General features: G+C 43.1%; 1 protein-coding gene across 15 annotated transcripts in view; it reads left to right on the forward strand.

The window, feature by feature from the left end:
• The window catches only part of ARHGAP45 (Rho GTPase activating protein 45), a gene marked incomplete at its 5' end in the record, with an annotated part of 91,900 nt that overhangs the window by 18,192 nt on the left and 53,286 nt on the right, over window positions 1-20,422 (forward strand). For 13 of the 15 annotated variants that reach the window (XM_081958188.1, XM_081958187.1, XM_081958184.1 and 10 more), the window contains one exon: window positions 18,424-18,730. In XM_081958188.1, the coding sequence (XP_081814314.1) occupies window positions 18,424-18,730 (307 nt within the window). Of the gene's footprint in view, window positions 1-298; window positions 380-3,247; window positions 3,518-18,423; window positions 18,731-20,422 lie in introns of those variants that run through there. The other 2 variants (XM_081958183.1, XM_081958186.1) reach the window with 2 other exon arrangements.

Consider the following 20,422-nt stretch of genomic DNA (forward strand, 5'->3'; position numbering starts at 1 on the left):
AAGCCTAGCAACATAATCATTACCTGTGCTGCTTTGGGATTATGGGAGTTGAAAAACAAAAAAATTCCAGGGCACTCCAAATCGAGCAGAATGTGTCTAAACAAAATGTTAGCAGTTCATTGTGGTCTCCTCCCATTCTTTATTTTTCCATTTACAATTCCCTGTATCTGTGAGTGTGTGTGTGTGTGTTTGTGTGTGCATGTAAACACACTCACGCTTCTGTCAATGCAAGATAACCCTTGGTGTATCTGCTGAATCAGACTGTCATCTATATAGTGACTGGAGTTATTGGTTTCCATCGTGCTACAAAACGTATTGTTCGTATTACGTTTCTTTGAAAATGGAGTGTCCTATCTTTGGCTGTTGCAAGAGTGGATGGGTGAGTTAAGAGTTGCACATGCTTCCTTTTACGAGCGGGTGTCTCAGTTTGAAAATGTTGATTCTGTCAGTGGTTGGGGTGTAGCCACAAAAATGTTGAAATGCACAGTATGGAGCAGCTTGGAAATAACTGCTTGAAGATAAACTCAGCCGGTGAGGTCTGACTATCCTACTTATCCTGCCAAAATGTTACCTTTTAAAAAAATAATGGAGAAATCCGGCAGGGTGGAGAACACAAAAGAAAACACTAGCAGCTTGTAATCAAGCCGTGTTCTTAAACACACAGTATATAATGTGGGCATTGTACTTTTCAGCACAGGAGTGAGCTGTACACATATGGAACAAGGAAGGCCTCTTCTAAAGAAGTGGGTTTCTGAAGGAATGTCTCTTTTGTGACCAGTAAATACATTGTCCCAAAGGTGCTTTTTTCAAGAGACAACTGGACTTTCTGGTTTTTCTTTGAAGACATTTCACTTCTCACCCAAGAAGCTTCTTCAACTCTGACTGGATGGTGGGGAATGGAAGGATTTATAAAAGAATGCAAACAGAATAGAATTCTTTATTGGCCAAGTGTGATTGGACACACAAGGAATTTGTCTTTGGTGCATATGCTCTCAGTGTACATAAAAGGACAAAATACATTTGTCAAGCGGCACAACACTTAATGATAGTCAATAAGCAATCAGAAAACAATCAATATCAATATCAATCGTAAGGATACAAGCAATAATGTTACAGTCATGCAGTCATAAGTGGGATGACCAGCTGTCTGCAAGGAGTATAAATCCTTCCATTCCCCATCATCCAGTCAGAGCTGAAGAAGCTTCTTGGATGAGAAGCGAAACGTCTTCCAAAAAAAATCAGAAAGTCCAGTTGCTTCTTGAAAAAAAACACCTTTGGGACAACCATGACCTGGATGACTGAGAATCTCCATAGACAGTAAATAATTAAAACTTTATTTTTCATTCAGAACCACTGTTCTCTTGACACACTTAATATTTCATGCAGGAATCTTGGAATCTTCATGGAATGTTGAGTAACTATTAACTCATTGAATGATTATAAGATGTTTCAACAGGGGAAAACACATATGGTTTATAAAGAAATATTATCGATGTTTCAATGCATTCAGGAAGATATGACAAGGAATCATAGAGAGATGGTGGAATTGATGCAAGATAAAGGTGTGAGACTAGGAAAACCCCAGCAAACAAAAATAAAAGATGAACAAAGAATTCAGAACATAGAGAAGAAACCAGAAGGAACTGAGGAAAGAACAGAGCAGATAAATCCAAAAATGATATAAATGGACAAAGATATAGTAGAGATAGTAATAATTCTTAAACAGGAACCAACAAATTATCCTCTAAGAGTTACAAATATAGAAGAGAATAAAAAGAAAAGTTTCTTTAAAATGTTGAAAGAACTATAAATGGATTCTCTAGAGATCCAACAACGAGAGATAGATGTTGTGGCAGATAAAATACTTAGATTAAATAAATGCAAGGTAAGGAATACACTTGGAATACTGCATTCAGTTCTGGTCGCCACGATGTAAAAAAGATGTGGAGACTCTAGAAAGAGTGCAGAGAAGAGCAACAAAGATGATTAGGGGACTGGAGACTAAAACATATGAAGAACGGTTGCAGGAACTGGGTATGTTTAGCTTAAGAGAAAGAAGGACTAGGGGAGACATGATAGCATTATTCCAATATCTCAGAGGTTGCCACAAAGAAGAGGGAGTCAAACTATTCTCCAAAGCACCTGAGGGTAGAACAAGAAGCAATGGGTGGAAACTAATCAAGGAGAGAAGCAACTTAGAACTGAGGAGAAATTTCCTGACAGTGAGAACAATTAATCAGTGGAACAGCTTGCCTCCAGAAGTTGTGAATGCCCCAACACTGGAAGTCTTTAAGAAGATGTTGGATAGCTATTTGTCTAAAACGGTATAGGGTTTCCTGCCTAGGCAGGGGGTTGGACTAGAAGACCTCCAAGGTCCCTTCCAACTCTACTATTGTATTGTATTGTATTGTATTGTATTGTATTGTAAGGAGTTACAAGATCCCAAGGGAGAAGCATGAAAGATTTACGAAAAAGTCTATAAGAGTTGAAATTCTAAAAATGGCAAGAGATAATGGATAGAGATAGAATACTTCTTATTATGGTAGCTATTTTATTTAAGAGTTAGAAAAAAGAGATAGAAGTCAGAACATGGGAAAATAGTATTATGTATACTGATAAAGAATAGAATATATTATAATTACTATGTATACACAAATGTTAGAAATTGAAAGATTATGATTACGTATATTTAAATAACATTATTATTATTATTATTGTGTTTAAAATATATTGACCCAGAGAATACTGTTTGTTAAAGAAAAAAACATACCATAAATAAAACTATATATAAAAAAATATTTCAGGCAGAAATCAAAACTAGACTGAATAAACCACAAAGGGAACACTTTGTTCAGGTTCTAATGTAGAGTATTTCAAATGTGGCAACTTTAAGCCATGTGGATTTCAACTCCCAGAATTCCCAAGCCAGCACTGGCTCGGCAATTCTGGGAGACGAAGTCCACACGTCTTAAATTGCCAAGGTTGAAAAACATTGCTCTGAGGCCAGTATTGGATTTTTTGTTTTTTTGCACTGTGCAGAAGAGAGGAAGTTGTCAGATCTAACACATTCTGAACAATTTGTGGTTTCTTTTCTCCGCCTTTTTTAGAGCAAGGAAACTGGTAGTAGGCGTTTTTTTCCCTTTTCTATTTTTTTTCATTATTATTATTTTTTAAAAACAATACTCCTGCAAGTTTTTCAGAAATAAGATGGGCAAGGAAAAACTGCAGCTCCCGTGTCAGAGATGGAGATATTTTCTTTTAATTTAATAGCTTTGTGGAATATACTTCTTAGCAGCGTTTTCAAAACCGCTGAATTGCCTTCTTTGCAAAACTGGGGGGGGGGGGGGGTTGCCGATTCAGCCCCTCCTGATGCTATGCAATCGGAGGAATGCTTGGCAAGCGGATGAATAGTAAGTCCGCATACAGCCCGTATTCTGCTGAACTACGGAAGAAGGGCTCCAAAGCCGGAGGAAACGTTCTAGACTCTGTCTCCTTTCGAGCTAGTGTCTGGCTTAAGGTAGGAATGATTTTCAAAACAGTTCTGCATGTATAAGGCAAAGAGGAAGCAAAACTGAGTCCTGTGTGGTGACTTGGCATAGTTCAGCTCCCCTGCTGACATTTGGGTGGATGTGATTCTTCACATTTCTGCTCCACAGATCTAGACTGCAAAAATCCAGATGAGCACTAGAAGTCAGCCAAGGGGTGGTTGTCTATCTCTTTGCTGCCATCTAGAGGTTGCTTGAGTTGTCACAGTCCATATCTGATAGCCTAACTTCCAATAGAAGTCCAGTCCTAAGGGGTCTCACATGGACTCTTGGGGGCTCTCTTAAAACCAGAGGAACATAACTAATTTATTTGATTTACTGTATATCTGCAATGATGATACACCCTTTATTACAGAAAGCTCTCCTTTAAATTTATTTCATTTAATGATTTATTCTCTTGGTTTTACTCTTGAATTTTCCTTTGTAAAGCAAAGTTATAAACATAAACAATCAATTTATTTTTAATCCCTATGAATCGCTTTTAGATTTGGCCCCTTCTCAGGTTTTCCCCTTTTTTCACCCAATAAAATATGAAACTCTGGTGAGCATTTATGGCAACTGACAAAACAGAGTATAGGAAATGAAGCGTAGGAATTAATCCTGAATCATTTTGGAAAAGCCCTTAAAAATCCTCTAACAGTTGAAAACGTGAGGAAAGAGATGTGTCTATACAAATGTTGTAGATACAAAGTGGGAGACAAATGAATTTCTTGAGGAGACAGGAAAAGGGAAATCTTTGGCAGATTAATTGGCTGCCAACATCAGAGGAATATCAAAAGAATAAAACAGCTATTAATTTATTTACTAAATTTATATGCCATCCATCTCACTGTCAAGCAACTCTATCAAGATCCATTTTGATAAAATGCATCTTTCTAAGAAGGGGGTCTCCAGAGTTGGCAATTTTAAGACTTCTGGAGAATTCCTCAGTCCACCATGCTAGCTGGAGAATTCTGGGAGTTGAAGTCCACGAGTTTGGAGACCTCTGTTTTAAAAGATAATGTTCCCCTATCTGGCCAAGTTAAAAAGTTCTATTTTCTTGTGGATTAACATTGCCTTAGGTTTAATTTATGCATTTGGTGAAGGATAGGACCCATCATGACCAGTGGTGGGATTCAAACATTTTTACTAACAGTACTGTGGGCATGACTTGGTGGGTGTGGCATGGTTTGTTGGGTGTGGCTTGTTGGGCATGGCAGGGTACGGATACTGTAAAATCTCCATTCTCTCCACTCCAGGGCAAGGATACTGTAAAATCTCCATTCCCTCCCCACTCCGGGGGAAGGTTACTGCAAAATCCCCATTCCCTCCCGATCAGCTGGTACTCGGGAGGTAGAGAATAGATGGGAGCGGAGCCAGTCAGAGGTGATATTTAGTGATTCTCCGAACTCCTCAAAATCTCCACTACCGGTTCTCCAGAACTGGTCAGAACCTGCTGAATACCACCTCTGATCATGACCCCTAAAATGTAGTGCAGAAATCAAGCAAATAAAATAAAAAGTATTGGAAAGGGCAAAGTATTAATCCTGCAATGAGCTTTCTGCCTTCCAGGCTGGTCCCTCCAATTCTTATTAAAAAGGTTACAAGTTGCATGGGCTGGAAAATTGTCATTGTCCCAGTGTTAACTGGCTTGTGCAATTGCAGGGCAGCTATTTAAAAAAGTGGACAATAGGAAAGATGCCCAGGGCACTTAACATTTATAAAAGTTATTAAATGGTCCTTATATTTGCAACATTAGATATTCACTTGTTGGAAGAAATGTCCTTCTGGGTTCAGTTCTAAGTTGGGGGAAAAGACACTGGATTCATGGAAGTCGCTTGGAAAGAAGTGATAGTGGACAGGATCACATGGTTTGAGGTACTGTGGGGGGGAGGGCAAGGGGAAGAGATGCTGAGATTGCCCTGGTTTTATGCCTTCTCTGGGTTTTTGAATTTGAGCTTTTATTCTGATTGGTTGTCGGACTCCCAAGCTTGGTTGAGCCTTTGCTGAGTGATGAAAGGGCTTTGGAATTTCCACTATGGTTCTGCCTGAAGGAGATGGATCTTTGTTATGTAAAATAGACTGGCTCAGGCCTTAATGGTCCATTGACAAATTGGGGGGGGGGGGGGGAGAGAATGAGTTCCTGCTTTTAGGGGAAATATTCTGTCCTTTTAATATTTCCTAAAATATTTCATTTTTCTAGGAGAGGGGTGGGTGCTAACTTCCTACATACTCCATTGACAGTAACAGTGACGTGCGGTGAGGTTTATGGCTGGTGAGGCTGGTGACGTCATCAGGAAGGCGGGGAATGGGACCACGTGTGCTGGAGGCTCAGGCTGCCTCAGCCTCCAGCACACGTGATCCCATTCCCCGCCTTCCTGAGCGTGCTCCGCCGGCTCGCGCTCCGCAGTCCTTGAAAGCGACTGGGGAACGACGAGAACCTTCCTGTCTCCTGGACTTTGCGCGCTCCTCCCGACTGCATATTGCAGTCGCGAGGAGCGCGCGAAATCCAGCAGAGGCAGGAAGGTTCTCGTCGTTCCCCAGTCGCTTTCGTGCCTTCGTCATCCGGGAGTGCCGACAACATTTCTGCCTCCGCCCTCCGCAGCTCCCGGGCGCGCCCGGATGGATGTATATAATATACTATTATTTCATGAAGAGAGGTGAGGCTCTGCCTCCCCTGCCTCCCCTGACCGCACGTGCCTGGACAGTAATGAATGTGACTTGTGTTTCTCAACCTCAGCAGCTTTAAGATGAGTTAGACTTCAACTCCTAGAATTCCCCAGCCAGAGTTGAAGTCCACTCATCTTAAAGTTGCTGAGTTTGAGAAACACTGTCCTGTACTGTGGCTACGCAGGTCGTTAGTTCATGGGCATGACTCATAAAGAAGTGTTTATATTTCTTTTCGTAGTCCCTCATCCTTTCTTTCTTTCTTTCTTTCTTTCTTTCTTTCTTTCTTTCTTTCTTTCTTTCTTTCTTTCTTTCTTTCTTTCTTTCTTTCTTTCTTTCTTTTTGCCTTCAGCCCAGGAATTGCTTAGTTTAGGCATCAGCAAAGAAAGGTGAGAGATTAATGAGGATTAAATGTCTAGCTGGTAGCTAAAACAAACGAGGGAAACAATGACCGAACTGAGGTTAAAGCTAGAAGCTTGTTATCTCACAGCTTGCCAGGATAAATAGGAAGAGCTGGCTTGTTTAAGCAGCCACTCTCTCAGGTGTTAATTGAAAAAAGCAGGTCAACCACAGGACATCCAATGTAAGAAGCTGTTGGAAGAAATGCCCTTCTGGGTTCAGTTCCAAATGGGGAGAAAGACACTGGAAACATGGAGGCTGCTTGGAAAGATGGTTTAATGGTGGACAGGGTCACATGGTTTGAGGTCCTGGGCAAAAAAGGGATGCTGAGACTGCCTGAGTTTTATGCCCTCTCTGGGCTTTTGAATTTGAGCTTGTATTCTCATTGGTTGTCAGACTCCCATGGGACCATGCAGGGGTAACTTTGCAGTTGTCTATCTCCCAGGCTTGGTTGAGCCTTGCTGGATGATGATGTAATGAAAGGGCTTTGGGCAATTCCTCCTATGGCTTTGCCTGAAGGAGGTAGATCTTTGTTATGTAGAATAGACTGACCCAGGCCTTAATGGCCGATTGACAAAGGTGAGGTGGGGAGGGAGTGAGTTTCTGCCTCCCTTTCAGGGGAAATATTCTGTCCTTTTAATATTTCCTAAAATATTTCCTTTTTCTAGGAGAAGGGTGGGTGCTAACTTCCCACAAAGCAAACTAGAACCTGATGGGTTTGGAGGTAAAAACATGCAGGCATTCTGCAGTTGCTTAGAGGCAATCTTGACCCACAACATGTTCACTACCAAAAGTACATTGGCGTGAGTCTTAATTAAGCTCTTTTGGACATAAGAGCAGGAGTGGGATTCTACCGGTTCGAGTGAACTGGTAGCTCCGACTTTCAGCTGGGCCTGCCCCTGCGCTATACTCACCTATATTCCCTTTTCTGAAGCCCAGCTGATTGCCGCGCGGTAGAAGGTAAGTTTTGAAATGCATTGCTTGCGCTGGCGGAGCGTTTGAAAGCGTGCATTCAGCTAACCGGTTGTTAAACTGGTAGGATCCCACCCCTGCATAAGAGGGAATATGTGAAAGAATTTGGTTTTGCAGAAATACCAAGTGCCATTCCCTAAGAAGATTTGCTGTTAAGACAGACAAAAACTCTTCAAAAATATTAGAAAACAGCATAGATATTTTTTAGTTTTGCTGCCAGTCAGTAGTCTCGATTTTTGCAAGCCAAATATGGTAGGTTTATTCAAAGGGACTGTATGGAAACAAATTTGGAGAAGTATGCGTCCCTTGAGATGGGATGGGAGATCACAGATCACAGTTGGGTTCACATCTTACACTAAGCCAGTGATGGCTAACCTTTTTGTGGTTGGGTGCCAAAAATGTGAGAGTGCATGCCGGCACCCATAATGCAAAGCACGCCCCCACATGTGCATGCGTGTGCACACCCTACACTTCACCCCCATGCGCAGCGCACTGCTCGCCTCCAAGCTGAACTTGGAACAGGGGGCTGGGGGAGGCCGTTTTCGCCTTCCCCAGGCTCCAGGAAAGCCTCTGGAGCCTGGGGCAGGTGAAAACTGCCTCCCCTGGCCCCCCAGAGGCCCTCTGGAAGCCAGAAATGGATCATTTCTGAATTTCCGGTACACCCGTTGGTTCCGTTTTTTACCCTCCCCAGGCTCCGGGGGCTTTTCTGGAGCCTATGGAGGGCGAAAACAGCCTCCCCCAGTCCTCCGGAAGCCGGAAACGGATAGTTTCCAAACTTCCAGTAGGCCCATTGGGCCCGTTTTTCTCCCTCCCCAGGCTCCAGAGGGTTTCCTGAAGCCTGTGGAGGGTGAAAATGGCTTTCCCTGGCCCCCCAGAAGGCCGAAAAATCAGCTGTCTGACGCGCGCATGCGTGCTGGAGCTGACAGCTCACATGCCGGCAGACAGGGCTCCACGTGCCAGAGGTTCACCATCATGGCGCTAAGCTCTTACCTCACATTTTCCCAACCTCAGCAATGCTAAGATGAATGGACTTCAACTCACAGAATTCCCCAGCTGATGCCATACATGTTAAAGTTGCTGAGGCTGGGAAACACTGCTTTATGCGGTGTGTTTGTTTCTCTCTGTATGTATGTGTCAGCCTACCCAAGTACGAATCAGACAGGAAACACAACAAGATGAACTAAGTTGACATTATTGAAAGGCTACATTAAGAGAATCTAAAAGTCTAGAGGCAAAAACATCTCACTGCCACTTTTAACTGCTTCACCTGTTAGCTTAACTTCCTTAAGTTTCTTTCTCTGAGCATTAAACTAATGGGGGCTCCTGGCTCTCTTGACTGATCGGTTCAATGGCAGCATTTTTTTTCTCCCTTCCCCTCAATGCAGTGGTGGCTTCGACTGAACTGGCAGCAACCCAGGCCTGCCACGCTCCCGAACCGGTTCTTGGTTTTGGCTTCTGCGCATGTGCAGAGCAATTTGTATTGCACTGTGAATGCACACGCAGCACGCATCAAGCGCACACATGCGTGGCCATGAGCGAACCAGCAGTAGCAAATGCCGGAACCCACCCCTGCCCCAATGTCATCTCAACATTTCATTACAGCATGCTGTAATGAATCTATGGTGCAATAATTTATGTGCTGGATAATAACCACAATAATAAATTAATTAGATTTGTGATTTACGGTACCCAACCCAACCAACTGTAATTTATTTGCAAGTTGTGGCTTAGTTATGATCCATAACTAATGAATGGTTCTCACCACTGTTCATACGTGGTGAATGCATGCATAAGTTTCTGAGGGTTCCAGCATCTGGTGTGCTTCACATGTATTCGATTATAATTTCTATCATTGACAATTACTGTGCTGGCTGGGGATGATAGAAGTTGCAGGGAATAAAGCTCTGAATAAATCCTTCTACGTGTAAGAAAGATTAAAAGAGCAAATAATAATAATAATAACTAGACAAATAAACAATGCTGTATTACATAATAAAATATCCCTATGCTAATGAATAATAAAAATCCATGTAATCATAAACTATACAGGAGGAATCTTGCTCTCTCTCAAAAGTATGCTGAAAAAATAGGTTCCAATAGTTTTAGCCAAAATGGCAGCACATTATAAATATAAAAAAATAAGTATCTATTACACACTGCAGTGAAGACATTGGTTGGTTTTAATGTATAGACTAATCCAGTGATGGTAAACCTTTTTTGCCTCAGGTGCCCCATAATTTAATGCCCCCCATGCTGTGCCCTCTGCGCATGCGCACGTCACACACCCCCGCTACCTCGCACATGCACGCATGCATGGCTTTCTTGGAGCCTGGGGAGGGTGAAAACGGCCCGTTTTCCAACTTCTGAGGGGCCAGGTAGGTCCATTTTGCACCCTCCCCAAGATCTAGAGGTTTTCTAGGAGCCTGGGGAGGGCAAAAAATGGCTCAACACACAAACCGGAAGTTTGGGAACGGTCTTCCGGGTTGCCTGTTGGGCCATCTTTCTCCCTCTGGAGGCTTCAGGAGGCTTCCCCGAAGCATCCGGAGGCTTCAGGAGGCTTCCCCGAAGCATCCGGAGGCTTCAGGAGGCTTCCCCGAAGCATCCGGAGGGCAAAAAACTGCCCAACACACAAACCAGAAGTTCGGGAACGCGCTGGAGTTGACAGGACAACGCCTCATGTGCTGTCAGAAATGGCTCTGCGTGCCACCTGTGGCACACGGGTCATAGGTTCACCATCACGGGACTAATCCATAATATAGTAGTAAAGATATATATATTTATAATCTATATGGCTCGGTTTAAGGTATCATCGGAGCCCCTTTCTTCAGGGCGCCCATGGGTGGGTTAAAAAAATCAGGATGGTGGTCAGAAGATTGCCACTGGGGTGCACATAAAAAGAGGTGCAGCCATTGACTTTTCTGAGTGCCTCCAGCAGATACCCTGTTTTCCTTATAAAAGCAACCGATGAGCCTTGCAGAGGAAACCAGATAAGAATCACATATAGATCAGCTAATTCCACTTTATTGCAAAACTATATAAATAGTCCTTCACTTACAACCACAATTGAGCCCAACATTTCTGTTGTTAAGCAAGACATCTGTTAAATGATTTTTGCCGCACGTTAGGACCTTTCTTGCCACAGCTGTTAAGTGAATCATTACAGCTGTTAACTTAGTAATACCATTGTTAAATGAATCTGGCTTCTCCATTGACTTTGTCAGAAGGACCCAAGGACACTACAACCCTCATAAATATAAGTCGGTTGCCAAGCTTCTAAATTTTGATCACATGACCACCGGAATGTAGCAACGATCGTGTGAAAAATGGTCATTAGTCCCTTTTACAGGTTTGTTGTAACGTCTAACAGTCATTAAATGAACAGTTGTAAGTCGAGAACTACCTGTATTGACAGAATCTTGCAAGTATGAAAGTGCAATCTCTCTTCCTCCCCCCCCCCCCCCAAATTTCCTATAACCTGAGAAACTAGAGAGTCTCTTCTCCCATCCACTATCGGTTATGGGCTATGCTGTCTCTTATCTGACCATTCCCTTGTCCTTTCTCCCAATGTCTTTCCCACACACATTACACAGCCTGACAAAATTTTGTGGTAATCCTCTGGTTTTGTAAAGTGAATTTGGGCAGGGACTTATCTCTCGTGAAATATCTCTGGACTCGCTCAATTGTATTAATGTCCAATAAACAGTGCGGATTCCAGACAATGAGCTGTATTCGAGAATTGGTCTAGCAAAGGTTTTGTATGACCTAGTTAGCAATATAATATTACCGGAGGAGAAGCTCCATAAGATTAGGTTAACAACTCTTAATGCCTTTTGGCGATGCTGTTAGAGTGAGCTTTAGCGCTTAAATCGTTTGGTATGAGTACTCCAAGGTCCTTAACAGAGTGAGAGTCGTCTACGAGGTCGTATCCGCCTAGCCTGTATTTGGTGTTCTGATTTTTTTTTACCAGTGTGTAGGACAGAGCATTTGTTGGTTGAGATTTGGAGTTGCCACTTTTTTGACCATTCAGACACAAAGTCAAGGTCGCTTTGAAGGGCAGTAGCATTGTTGGTGATGTTGCCCCTCTATTTTGGAATTGATGCCTTCTCAAAATCAGATTAGCCCCCTCATTATAGTCATTCCAAATATGAAAACTGTTCCCAAAGGCATGGGAGGACTGAGGTGTTATTGTCTCATTTATTACTCATTCTTGTTTTGTCTATTTTGCTTTTATACCACTATCATTTGCATTTTATAGATTTATGAGTGTAAGCTACCGAGAATCTGTGTAGGTTATGACAGCATACCATTACATTAAATCAGGGGTGTCCAACCTTGGCAATTTTAATACTTGTGGACTTCAACTCCCAGAATTTTCCCGCCATGATGGCTGGCTGGGGAATTACAGGAGTTACAATATAGTAGAGTTCGAAGGGACCTTGGAGGTCTTCTAGTCCAACGCCCTGCCTAGGCAGGAAACCCTATACCGTTTCAGACAAATGGCTATCCAACATCTTCTTAAAGACTTCCAGTGTTGGGGCATTCACAACTTCTGGAGGCAAGCTGTTCCACTGATTAATTGTTCTAACTGTCAGGAAGTTTCTCTCCTTGATTAGTTTCCACCCATTGCTTCTTGTTCTACCCTCAGGTGCCTTGGAAAATAGTTTGATTCCCTCTTCTTTGTGGCAACCCCTGAGATATTGGAACACTGCTATCATGTCTCCCCTAGTCCTTCTTTCTCTTAAGCTAAACATACCCAGTTCCTGCAACCGTTCTTCATATGTTTTAGTCTCCAGTCCCCTAATCATCTTTGTTGCTCTTCTCTGCACTCTTTCTACAGTCTCCACATCTTTTCTACATCGTGGCGACCAAAACTGAATGCTGTATTCCAAGTGTGGCCTTACCAAGGCATTATAAAGTGGTATTCACACTTCACGTGATCTTGATTCTATCCCTCTGTTGATGCAGCCTAGAACTGTGTTGGCTTTTTTGGCAGCTGCTGCACACTGCTGGCTCATATTTAAATGGTTGTCCACTAGGACTCCAAGATCCCTTTCACAGTTACTACTACTGAGCAAGGTACCATCTCTACTGTACCTGTTGAAGTCCACAGGTCTTAAAAGTTGCCAAGGTTGGATATCCCTGTATTAAATAAATGTTTATGCTCTGGGCTTTAAAGTCTGAAAAGAAAAATGCAAAAATAAGAAGTGGGAAAAGAGAAGAGGAGAAAATAGACTTGACACCAGTTCTTAAAGTTATGCTATAATCAAGAGATGGAAAGTTTCAGCAACGCAACAAGGTGGATTTGAACACATCTTGACACTGCATTTGGTTAAATGTTCATTTTCACCATTATGCAAAGTCCCATGGTGGCTTATTTCCTTTGGGCTTTGCAGTTGTGTGAGGTTAGCATCTGTGGGTTGGTGACCCATGGTACATGATTTGTTTATTAAATGTATACACTGCCCATCTCACCATTGAGATGTTTTGCATTTGAGCCGATGCAACTTTTGTAGCTTATTCCATAAACCTTGTGTCACCTGGTCCACATTTTGGACCAAAATGTGTGAAGCCCATCAGGCAGTGATTTTATAGCTTTGCAAAAGGAGTGAAGGGGGAAGGGTGTGTGTGTGGTTTCTCAGTGGGTGACGAAAATGCCCATGTCTGCTGTTTACTCACTGCAACACGCTTGAGCAATTGTAGCTGAGGTTCTCCACCCATTTCTGAGTTGCTGAAAACACTGCAGTACTGGTATGAAACTGTCTCTCCGTTCTGATGATCCTCCTCCTGCCCCCGTTCTTTCTTTCCTTAGTCATTATAGACCCCTGATCTTAAAACAAAACAAAACATAGAAGCATAGAATCATAGTGCTGGGAAGGACCTTGACGGTCTTCTAGTCCAACCCTTCTGTCTAAGGCAGAAGTAAGTCCACCCATCTTCACCCAGCTATCTATGGATTTCTGGGAGTTGAAGTCAACCCCTCTTAATGTGGCCAAGATTGAGAATCACTGATGACATGTTTGCCCATGTGACAATAACAATAGCAGTAGCAATAGCACTTAGACTTATATACCGCTTCACAGTTCTTTACAGGCCTCTCTAAGCGGTTTTACAGAGTCAGCCTATTGGCCCCAACAATCTGGGTCCTCATTTTACCCACCTCGGAAGGATGGAAGGCTGAGTCAACCTTGAACCTGGTGAGATTCGATCTGCCAAACTGCTGGCAGCCAGTGATCAGCAGAAGTAGCCTGCAGTATTGCACTCTAACCACTGTGAAGGACTATAAATTCCTAGGCATAACCAAAGCCCCCTGGCTTTAACAAAAGAAAACAATTTAAAATACAGTAATAATAGTCTGTTCTAAGTCTGTTCATATATACAAAGTCCGGATTTGCACAATGTCCTGAACCACAAACCTGCCAATTACTTTTAGAGAAGGATGTTGTGCATATCTAGTCCAAGCGATTATTTAATGGCTCTGCATGTCGTGAAAACCCACAAATTGCTTAATTGAATGAAGCATTGTTTCATGTTAAAGGTGAAATGCAAACTCACAACCAAAGGTTTCCAGGAAGGCCAACTAAAAAATTTCTTCCTTATTCTGGTACATCAAAGCAGAAGTCTTGGGTGAAATGCTGGGATTTCAAATGATACAGCATTCGGGATAAGTTCACACAACTAAATAAACACCCTACCTGTATTAAGAAGATGCAATTGCTGATTGGTGTAAAATGACAGCTGTTTTTTTCACAGTATGATGGATCACAATATAGCTGGTCCATTTTCCTGTAAACTAACCGGTTTTGAGAATGTTGCTTAATATTGTTAAAGTTCAACAGTACTATGCTGTTTGTCATATCCACCCGTAGAAGTGGAACAGATATTAGCCAGAAGTGCCTCTCTCTACATTCACCCTGGAAGCACCATAGAGCAGGGGTGTCAAACTTGTTTTCATTGAGGGCCTCATCAGAGTTGTGTTTGACCTTGGGGGGCCGGGGTGGGCGTGGTGAAGGTGAGCATGGCCAACTCGACATCACTCGTGTCAGGGGCACCTTGGTGGCCCGAGTGCTCTGCCAGCGAAAACGGGCTTCCAGTTTTCGGCTGTGACGGCCTCCTGCAACCCTCTGCCACACAACCCTCCTGAGCTCCGTTTTTTGCTAGCAGAGACACTGCAGGCCGGTCCTTCACTGTTTTCAGGGCCTCCCCGCAGGACAGAGCTAAGCATCCCACAGGCTGGATCTAGTCCCCGTGCCTTGAGTTTGATACCCCTGCCGTAGAGTAATCTGCAATAAATTGCAGAATTAAGGAGGAAGTTTCTAGGGGATTGATCACCCAACTAAATGGTCCCATAGGTTACAACAGATCAGATATTCCAAAACAATTAAGAACCTCCGTGCTCCCTGCCTACCCAAAATTGGCAAAGATGAAAAGTGTATTATTATTTTTATGCAAGTCTTCTAGTTCTTTTGCAATGATTCTTGAAAATAAGATTGATTTCATTTTGAGTTCCATTGTCTTTGGGTTTGGTGCTCACTTCCCAGAAAGTCTGCCTAGAATAATTTTTAAGATGACTGCAGTATTTATTTATTTAGAGCAGGGGTTCCCAACCTCCAGTCCGTGGATCAGCACTGTTCCGCAGCATGCCAGCAGCCAGCAACCAGTCCACGCAAATAAGCCCCACCTGGGAAGCAGTCAGCAGGCAAAACCACGGCCCCTCCAGTCCGCTGAAAAACCTCTCTCCACGGAACCGGTCCTTGGAGCCCAAAAGATTGGGGAAGGCTGATTTAGAATATGGCAAAAAGAATGTTAAAAAGGACTAGGGGAGACATGATAGCAGTGTTCCAATATTTCAGGGGCTACCACAAAGAAGAGGGAGTCAAACTATTCTCCAAGGCACCTGAGGGTAGAACAAGAAGCAATGGGTGGAAACTAATCAAGGAGAGAAGCAACTTAGAACTGAGGAGAAACTTCCTGACAGTTAGAACAATTAATCAGTGGAACAGCTTGCCTCCAGAAGTTGTGAATGCCCCAACACTGGAAGTCTTTAAGAAGATGTTGGATAGCCATCTGTCTGAAACGGTATAGGGTTTCCTGCCTAGGTAGGGGGTTGGACTAGAAGACCTCCAAGGTCCCTTCCAACTCTGCTATTGCATTGTATTGTATTAAGTACATCAGAGTTACATTCTCAGTGAGCAAATAGGAGACTATTTATTCTATTTATAAATTCAAAGGTAAACTATTTATATAGTCAAACCATGATGGAGCTGCCTACGGAAAATCTCTGGGGTTTCCCTAATAATGCGCTCAAAAACCACTGTTGCACAATACGCTGCACTGTCTGCTTTGAAGCAGCGCAGCTACATTTTCAAAGAGAAGAGCTTTCCCCATTTACGGAGGAGCCTAGCGCACCTGCCATGTTGAGTACAGGTAGTAGTCCTTTACTTACAACAGTTCATTTAATAATGATAGTTCAAAGTTATGACAGCACTGAAAAAAGGTGACTTATTATGACCATTTTTCACAGGTATGAACTTGGCTGCATCCCCATAATCATGGGGTCAAAATTCAGATGCTTGGCCACTGGTTCGTATTTATGACTGTTGCTATGTCCCAAGGTCATATAGTGTGACCTTTTGTGACCCTTTGACAAGCAAAGTCAATGGGGAAGCCAGATGCACTTAACAACTGGGTTACTAACTTATCAGCTGCAGTGATTCGCTTAACAACTGTGGCAAGAAAGGTTGTAAAATGGGGCAAAACTCAGTTAACAAATGTCTCGCTTAACAACAGAAACTTTGGGCTCCATTGTGGTCACACGTCGAGGTCTACCTGTATTAATTCTATCTGTGGTACTGGAAGTTAATTGTTTGTTGCAGGGATCTACTTCTTTGCTTTACTTTTCTCTTTCCTTTTTTACTGGTACTAATACAAGTGGTCCTCAACTTACAACAATTCATTTAGTGACCATTCAAAGTTAGAACGATACTGAAAAAAGGAACTTATGATTGTTTTTCACACTTATGACCATTGCAGCATCCCCAGGGTCATGTGATCAAATTTCAGACACTTGGCAGTTGGAATGTATTTATGACATTTGCACTGTCCTGGGGTCATGTGATTACCATTTGAGCTGTGGTGGTGCAGTGGTTAGAATGCAGTAGTGCAGGCTGAATCTGCCGCCTGCCAGCAGTTCAATTCTCACTGGCTCAAAGTTGACTCAGCCTTCCATCCTTCCGAGGTGGGTAAAATGAGGACCCAGATTGTTGGGGGAAATAGGCTGACTCTGTAAACCTCTTGGAGAGGACTGTAAAAGCACTATGAACAAGCGGTATATAAGTCTAAGCGCCATTGCTTTTTGTAACCTTCCCAGTCAGCTTCTGGCAAGCAATACAATACAATACAATAGTAGAGTTGGAAGGGACCTTGGAAGTCTTCTAGTCCAACCCCCTGCCTAGGCAGGAAACAGATTCGCTTAAAGTCTCCATGATTCACTTAAGTACCGCAGTGATATTGCTCAGCAACTATAGCAAAAAGGTCATAAAATGAGGCGCAACACACTTAACAACTGCCTCGCTTAGCAACAGAAATGGTGGGCTCATTTGGAGTGGTAAGTAAATCTGCAATAAAATAGTCATGGTGTAACTCTGGTATATAGTTGCATAATGATTGTCTTGTTCATTGCTTTATTGGCATGTACACATATAACCTTCCGCATCAATAAAATGCTGTGTACCAAATGCATATTTGCAGTCTCTGCTTGGTTGCAGTTTCAAAGAGAACCTTGATGCAATCCCTAATGATATGTCAGGTATGAAAAATCAGGTCCACACACGAAGATCCAATTAAACTGATTTATTGCTAATCATACCTCAGCACAGATGGTTTTTGAGCTAACAGCTCCTGCCTCAGGAGTGTCAAACTCAAGGCCTGGGGGCTGGATACGGCCCACGGGATGCTTAGATCTGGCCCTGCGGGGCCTTCATGGAAAAACACAAGAACCTCCTAGACAAAACAAGAGACACTGCACAAGACATGAAGAGGGGAGGAGCCATGGCTCAACCAACAGACAGGGGAGAAGAGACAGCAATGAGACTTAGGTCACAGAAATGATTTAAAAACACATTGCAATTGTTAATACAATGAAATGGTTAGAAGTGATGTAAAGTATGGTTGAAGATGTTAAAGAATTTGAAGTAAACCTAAACTGCTAATATGTATGTAATAATGATATTTTGATATATATAAAATAAGAGAGAGATGTAAGACCCTGGGGAAGTACCACCTTCCGTATGATGTAGCTGTCAAAAATTTTCTCCACATTTATGTACCCTTTTCCCCAAAATACTTGAAAAAAACCAATAAAATTTAAAAAAAAAAAAGATCTGGCCCTGCGGGGCCGTCCTGAAAATAGCGAAGGACCAGCCTGCGGTGCCGCTGCCAGCAAAAACAGAGCTTGGGAGGGCTGTGTATGGCCTTCCCAAGCTCTGTTTTCACTGGCAGAGGGACACAGCCGAAAACGGACCTCGGGAATCCGTTTTCGCTGGCAGAGCACTCAGGCCACCACAGGCATCCCTGACATGAGTGATGTTGAGCTGGCCACGCTCATCCCGAACCCCTCAAGGTCAAACACAAACTTGATGCGGCCCTCAATGAAATTGAGTTTGACATCCCTGTCCTGCCTGGAGTTTGATAAGAGTCCATGGAATTCAAGGAGGTTGGACTTGATCTACTTGTGACTACCTAAGGATTCTAGGCTGATTCCTCGTTTAACTCTGCCCCCACCCACCGATTCTGCCACTCCTTCTCCTACGCCATCCTCCGCTTCAACTCTCAATGATCAATATCATTTTGATTCTTCTCGCAGGAGCTTCCGCGGCGAGATGGCCTAGATGTATCAACTTCCAGCCTGGTGGATTTGTCTTCATCGGCCACCGCAGCTACACTGAAGCGTCCCACAAGTCTCAGCCGCCACGTCAGTGCGGCAGGATTCCCTCTGTCCCCGGCTATTCCCAGAGGTCTTGCCAAAGGTCACAAGTCCCACAGTACCTATAGTCCCAATGAAATCAGCGAAGGGGGCCTAGCAGAAGCAGAAGACATTACACAACTGCTCGCTGACGTGGCTTGTTTTGCAGAGCGCCTGGAGAAGCTGAAGGATGTTGTATTGCAGGAGGGTGAGTAATATTGCACGCGCATGTACACTAACCATGAGTTAGGGATTAAGCTCATGACTTGACACTCCATGAGGGTCTGAGAGCAGCTGCTATAGCTTTCAGTTAATTCCCATTTTGCTTCCCCCAATGCATACATTTTGTTGCCAATTCACCCAACATCCTTGTCCAAATCGGTGTCTCCAATTTGCTGCCCGAATTCCCCTCATTTGCAACAGAAAGTGTCTATATTTTTATTTATTTGTATCCAGCTTTATTATTTTTAGAAATAACTCAAGGCGGTGAACATACCTAAATAACCCTTCCTATTTTCCTCACAACAATAATTCTGTCAGGTGAATTGGCTTAGAGAGAGAGAGTGACTGGCCCAAAGACATTCAGCTGGCTTTCATGCCTAGGTCTAGAACTTTCAGTCTCCTGGTGATTGGCCTAAAGTCACCCAGCTGACTTTCATGTCCAAAGTGGGACTAGAACTCCCAGTCTCCTGATGATTGGCCCAAAATCACTCAGCCTCTTTCAAACCTAATATATGCATCATATTCATCATATAGAATATGCATCATATTCTATACAAAATGGAGAGTTTAAGCAAGCATGCATAAGGAGATAGTCCTATAGACTTATCTATAATTATTGCAATAGCTTGGCAGGTATTCTGCAAATATCTCCACTTTGCAAGTGGGAGTCAAAGAGTTTTCCCCTTGCCTAAACTATTTCTAAGGCACTTGTAGCAGAGCGCAAGACTTTACGCTCTACTTTTACAAGCAGTCTTTGAGTGCAGAGTGCAGCATTGAGTGCAGAGCATCTACCTTATAAAAATTCTGCCTTTCATATCGGGGTAGAAGACCCGGGAGTATCGCTTCACGAGGAAAAGCCTTTATGATGGATGACATCAGCTGATTTCACAATGGTTTGCTTAGCCATCCTCCCAAATCAGTTGACATGTCAAAGCAGGCAGAAGGATGGGAAAATGCCATTTCCTGCCTTTTCTGCCTTTTCTGCCTTTTCATTTGTCTGCCTTTCCTGTTTACGGGACGCTGTGACAGCTGGCAGCGCCCTGATAAATCTTCCATGGGTGCACCAGCGCACAGGCTTCGGTTATTCTGTCCTTCTCTCCTTAGACTTTGTGGAGACAGATCCTAGGCTGAAAGGATAGCCAAACACTGCCAAAGGGAAGGGAGTGGCGAGGAGCAGAGCCATGGATTAGGCTAATTAAATTAACCATAGCCAACCGTATTGTGCAAATCAGCTGTAGGCCTTAGTCTAATACCCATTTACCCAGTTTGGGGTGCTTCAAACCACCTTCTTTCCATTCAACTCAAACATGCACTTCCTCAGAGTTGTACGGATGGGGGAGTGCAAAATGCTTTTGCAAGTTTAAAGCACAGGCAGGATGTGCTGCAGAACTCTCCCCTCCTTACCCTACCATCCCTGGGATGCTCTTTTAAAATTGCATTTTAAAAAATACGTTTTGTTTCTTACAATGAGGAGGATGGGGAGAGGAGAGGAGAGGAGAGGAAGGGTGGGGGTAGGGTAGAAGGAAGGAGGGAGGGTTAGGGTTTAACATAGACTTAAAACCTGAAATATTCCTGTTGGGGATTTTACCAGAAACTTATAATAAGAAAATGTATATTTGATTATTCATCTTATAACAGCAGCTAGGATTGTATTTGCACAAAATTGGAAAAGCCAAGC

Source organism: Natrix helvetica (assembly GCF_964273705.1).
Source record: "Natrix helvetica genome assembly, chromosome: 1".
NCBI classification, from domain to species: Eukaryota; Metazoa; Chordata; class Lepidosauria; order Squamata; family Natricidae; genus Natrix; species Natrix helvetica.